The sequence below is a fragment of the Bison bison genome, unplaced genomic scaffold (genome assembly GCF_000754665.1).
Source record: "Bison bison bison isolate TAMUID 2011002044 unplaced genomic scaffold, Bison_UMD1.0 scf7180017864340, whole genome shotgun sequence".
In the NCBI taxonomy this organism is placed as follows: Eukaryota; Metazoa; Chordata; class Mammalia; order Artiodactyla; family Bovidae; genus Bison; species Bison bison.
The window spans coordinates 5,528,703-5,534,443 of record NW_011494912.1 but is presented as its reverse complement, the minus strand read 5'-3'; the positions used below and the strand labels follow the sequence as shown (position 1 = coordinate 5,534,443).

Genomic DNA, 5,741 nt, shown 5'->3' with positions numbered 1-5,741 from the left:
CCTCACTCACCCAGGCTCATCCCCATCTGGAGGCAGGCCAGCAGCAGCAACAGTGCCATCAGCAGCGGAGACTGTCCCCTGCCAAGCCCCATGGCCAGAACAAGCGTCCAACCGTCTGTGTGTCCAAGGGTCTGTCCGCAGCATCCAGAGCCCCAGAGGCTCCGCTCCCTGTGCTGGGATGGGGCGGCCGCTTCCGGCACCTCCTGATGCCCCTCCCAGGTGCCCCCTTCTCTCAGACAACTGGTCGGACAGGTTTAGGGGCTGAATCTGTTGGCCCTAAGGATTTGGCATCGCCAGGGAGGGGTCTGAACAGAATAATTAGCTGTGCTGCCAGACCAGCCCGGGCACCCACCCCCGACTCCAGGAGGGCCTGGCCAGGGAGGGGTCCCGGGAGGGGGCGGCAGCCCTGGGTCCAGGCAGCCCCAGTGGCAGTTCTGCCAGGCCCTGTGGAATCTCCTCATCCAAACAGTTCTCCAACCTGGCACCCAGGGCTCCCCATGGGCACCCTGTGCGGAAGGGAGTAATCCTCATTTCCTGGATGAGGCACAGAAAGTGGAAAGGGGGGCTTGTCTAAGATCACCCAGCCAGCTGGGGCAGACCCCAGAATTGGAGGATCACCCCCAAGGCAAGCCTGGGGGCATTCAGGGCACTCCCTGCTGCCTGGTCCCCGGGAGGGGGCTCCCCACGGCCCCCCTGTGCGGAAGGCGGTAATCTTCATTTCCTGGATGAGGTACAGAAAGAGGAAGGGGGCTTGTCTAAGATTGCTGGGGCAGACCCCAGAACTGGAAGATCTCCCCCGCAAGGCAAGCCTAGGGTGACTCCCTGCTGCCCTCCTGCAGCCTCGCCCTGGGAGGGGCTCCCCCACATCACCCTCCCTCCTCTCCTTATCCAGGTGACCTCCTCTCTCCTTCCTCCATCTCTGGCCACTGCCAGAGCAGGACAATCCCCCCTCCAGACAGAAGGTTCTCAGCTGGGGCCCAGGGCTGGTGGGCGGAGCATGTACCGACCACCTCTCACCTGGACTGGAGTAGCACCCCCTCATGGGGTTCTCTGCTCCAAGCACAGGGACCCCACTCGGCCTAGCTCCACAGCTGACCAGAGCCACTCTCTTAAAACTCAAACTCCTTTGGGGGACACTTGAATTTTAAAAAAACAATTAATTATATTCCTTAGTCATTATAATGCATTTGATTTATATCTCTATATAATCAAATATATAATCTAGTTGATTGCCAGCCCACCTGAACTATCTTTCTTTCCCAAAATACTTAAAATGTGCAAATTGTTTATTGCAGTGAACTTGAAAAAAGGAAAATATTCCTACTGACACTATGTTATTACCTAGTAGACTTTTTTCGACCAACTGTTTACTTGGACTTGCTAGCAAATGGTCGCAGACTTTGCAGGATATGAACATTACTGCATTTCACCAGTGACTGACTCAGCCTCAAGGGAGTGTTAGTTGCTCAGTCGTGTCTGACTTTTTGTGACTCCATGGACCGTAGCCCACCAGGTGCCTCTGTCCATGGGATTCTCCAGGCAAGAATACTGGAGTGGGTTGCCATTTCCTCCTCCAAGGAATCTTCCTGGCCCAGGGATCGAACCTGGGTCTCCTGCATTAGCAGGCAGATTCTTTACCATCTCAACCACCAGGGAAGCCCAGCCCCCAGGGAACTGGGGGCCAAAACCAGAGGGGAAAACTCAGGGAACAGGATTTCCCGGGTGGTCCAGTGGCTAGGACTCTGTGCTCCCAATGCAGGGGCCTGGATTCTATCTCTGGTCAGGGAGCTAGGTCCCATAAGCGGCAACTAAAGATCCCGAATGCTACAAGTAAGACCTGGCACAGCCAAATAAATGAATAAATATATTTTTTTAAGTATCTAAAGGGGGAGAGGAGGCAGACAAGGTTGGGGTAGTCCAGGTGTTCATGGGGAGCCTCAACCAAAAGGCGCTGAGACACCCTCTCCCAAGGCCTCTCGCCTCTGTGTCTTGGCTCAGGCCAGGCTCTCCTTGGAGGGCCCTCACTGCCTTGCGTACCCAGCGAGCTCTTGTCCTTTGGCCCTACCTACCCCAGGGTCCGGTGTCACCAAATTGGCCTTGGTGCCTCCTTTTAAGGCCCTCCACAGCACCCGACGTGCACCTCCATCCTCTTATACACTTGTTGCAATAAAATGTATTGTTTCATCAAGTGCAGCTCTGGCCACACCTGGCCCTCCTCCTGCTGGAAGCTCCTGGAGGCAGGAATCCCCCTCCTTTCCCCACAGGATGGCCGGGTGGAGGGGGAGGGCCCCTGGGTCTGGCATGGGGTGTGGGGGAGGCCTCCACAAAGCAGCCACTTCGGCGTGCTGCCGGTTACACGGATGGGCTTCAGATGCAGGTCATCCTGTGCTTGACGTTTAGCCATGAGACACGGAGGTCGTGCTTAGACTTTGAAGCAGAGGTGTGGGCCTCTCAGAGGACATGACCTGCTGCTGGGCCTGGAGGCAGAAGAGAGGGGGACATGAGCCGGCAAGTCCCGGGCAGACCCAACCCCGGAAAAGCTTCTTTATCTCGCCAGCCTGTTATTACAGAAATGGTCACACCTGGGAAAGTTGGAAGTCTATAGAACAAAGAATGCCCTTATATACAGTCCCTACCCAGATTCAACAACTGTTAACATTTTGCTATACTTGCTCTCAAGCCTCTCCCGTGTGTGTGTGTATGTGTGTGTGTGTGTGTGTGTATGTATACATACTAAGGGAGAGTATAGTATATACGTGTGTATAGTATACACAATATGCTTCCCCGGTGGCTCAGCGGTAAAGAATCCACCTGCAATGAAGGAGGTGCAGGAGATTCGGGTTTGATCCCTGGGTTGGGAAGATCCCCTGGAGGAGGAACTGGCAACCCACTCCAGCATTCTTGCCTGGAGAATCCCCGTAGATAGAGGATTGTATCTGTAGCCTGGCGGGCTACAGTCCATGGGGTCACAAAAGAGTCGGACACGACTAAAGCGACTAAGCACAGTATATACATATGTGTGTGTGTATAATATATACACACACACTAAGTTACTCTCTATACATCAATATATACCTGCTACTGCTGCTAAGTCGCTTTAGTCGTGTCTGACTCTGTGCAACCCCAGAGATGGCAGCCCACCAGGCTCCCCTGTCTCTGAGATTCTCCAGGCAAGAACACTGGAGTGGGTTGCCATTTCCTTCTCCAATGCATGAAAGTGAAAAGTGAAAGTGAAGTCGCTCAGTCGTGTCCGACTCTTAGTGACCTCATGGACTGGAGCCTACCAGGCTCCTCCATCCATGGGATTTTCCAGGCAAAAGTACTGGAGTGGGCTGCCATACTTACATGTATACAAAACATATATATGTATACTTACAAAAAGTATGTATAAATATATATGTATACTGTATATATTACACTTACATATATTTTAATATAATGTACAGTAATAAAAGTATATAGATTTACTTTTTTCTTCTTTTTTTACTCTTCTGAAAGGCAGCTGAAAGCAGCCATCTGAACATGGGAGGAGCCGGCTTTAACCTTTCGAAAGTACATTCTTGCCCATCGACTCATCTCAGATCCCAGAAGCAGGCAGGCAGGCCTGACTATTAATCTCATCATACAGATGAGAACACCGGGCCCCCCAGGGAGAGGAGCTTTCTCGGCCCTGTGGACGGTCAGTGGTGGGTTTGGAAACCGGCCCCCTTTTCATCTGTTTAACCCAGGGGCTGTAGGAGCAAAGGACCATGCATCTCTCTCAGTCTGTGGGCCCCTCATTACTGCTCTGCACAAGGTCTTGCTTTTTTTTTTTCTAATCTCTTCCGGCCTTCTCTATCCTATTTCTGTGCTCCCCGAGGCATCAACTCTCCTCAGTTCGGTGTGTGTCTTTGCATCAGTTACCTATGGCTGCAATGACGTGCATTAAGGTCTTTGTCTGTGGTCCCCAGCACGCAGCTCACAAAGGAACATCCTTGGTTCCCTGAAATAGCCCCGGAGTGATAAAGGTGAAATGGCTGTTTTGTTTTGTTTTCTGTAACAAGCCCCTTTCAACCACACCTGAGTTTATGTTGCTATGATTTTGGAAAGCCCCTAGATAATCACAGGAGGGGGGCTGGTTGCCAAGGGAACCAGCCACGTGATCAAGAATTTGCAGCTTCATCCCCCGACCTCTGGAGAGGGGGGAGGGGCTGGAGGTTAGATTTATCATCAGCTGCCGAAGGTTTAATCAATCATGCCTATGTAATGAAACCTAAAAAAAAAAAAACCTCAAATATTGAAAAAAAAACTAAAATACTGAAAAATCAGCTCTATTTCTACTGATTTGAAATGCTATTTTCAAAAAATTTTCTCTGTTTAGCTGTGTCAGGTCTTCACTGACTCATACGGGATCTTCCATTGCATCCCAGAGACTCTCTAGCTGCGGCTCGTGGGCTCAGTAGCTGAGACACACGGGCCTTAGTTGCAGCAAGCGGGCTTAGCTGCTCCACAGCATGTGGGACTTTAGTTTTCCAACCAGGGATCAAACCCACGGCTCCCGCATTGCAAGGCAGATTCTTCACCCCTGGCCCACCAGGGAAGTCCCTGAAATGTTCTATTTTTAATCACAAGTCACAGGCGGGGGCAACCCTCGATGCCCTTTTCACTTGATCCAGGTCAAGGTCCCATATGTCCGCAGGGCGATCCTCCCCACGGCCCACCCTGGGGCGCCAGCCGGCTCCGTCTCTCCCCCCAGGCCCAGTGCTCCTTCCCAGACCCACAGGGCCTGAGGAGTCCCCCTGGTCCTGCATTCAAACTGGGGCTTCTGCAGGGGAGCCAGTGTGAAGGGGCCAGAATGCCTGGGGGAGCCAGGGAGGGCTGCAGGGACAGGTGGGACACACCGAGCCCTGGGGAATAGTCTATTCCCAGGGACCTACCTGGCTCTGTACCTGGGGTCACTTATGGGACAGGGTAGGGCCTGACCCGAGCCCACTCTCAGCCCATTCCCCACCCCCTGCCCCGAGGGCTCTCCCACTGCCCTAGGCGCCTAGATTCAGGGCTCAGACAAGGCACAGGGACTGGAGGGCGAAGCTGAGCCTGACGGTTCCATGCAGCAACATCTCCACTGGGGAGCGGAGGAAGGGGGGCTGAGGACTTGGAGGGAGAGGCCAAGATGATTAATGGGGCATTCCTGTCTGTCCCTCAGCGGGGAGAGGTCGGAAGTCAGGGAGAAGAATGGTTGTCAAGGGCGACGCATTCTTCCTGGGAATAACTCCAGCCTGCGTCACCCCACAGGCAGTGGGGTTTCGGGGAGGTGGGGACTCGAGTGTCTGTGCTGAAGGAGCTTAGAGATGGTCACTCATCTGACGGGGGAGGGGAGACTGAGGCCAGCAGAAGGGGGCAGGGCTGCCTGCCGGGCTCACCTAGAGGAGGAGGAATCAAGGGTGACCCCTGGGCTCCTGGGGTCAGGCTGGGAGTAGTGGTGGTCGGTGGGGAGGGGGCCAGGACACGGCTGCAGTGGGCCCTGGGGAGGAGAGGAGGCAGGGAAAGCTGGGCCAAGGGGCCAGCGTGAGACTGGCCCTTCCTGCCTCCAAGCCTCTGCACACACTGTTCCGGCAGCTCTCACCATGGCCCCCTGCCCTGCGTACTCTACCCCATCCCTGCTCATGTCCCCAACACTGTGAGGGTGGGTGGATCAGTCTGCTCCACCCGCCAGGGCAGAACGCCCCAGACCAGACGGCTTAACAGCAGACCTTTACATT

At 54.1% G+C, this 5,741-nt stretch overlaps 1 protein-coding gene across 1 annotated transcript in view; it reads right to left on the bottom strand.

The window, feature by feature from the left end:
* The window catches only part of LOC104998963 (uroplakin-3b-like protein), a 5,128-nt gene extending 5,036 nt beyond the window's left edge, over positions 1-92 (bottom strand). The window contains exon 1 of the mRNA XM_010854359.1: positions 11-92. Within this exon, the coding sequence (XP_010852661.1) occupies positions 11-92 (82 nt within the window). The remainder of the gene's footprint in view (positions 1-10) is intronic.
* Between the last annotated feature and the right edge of the window lie 5,649 nt (positions 93-5,741).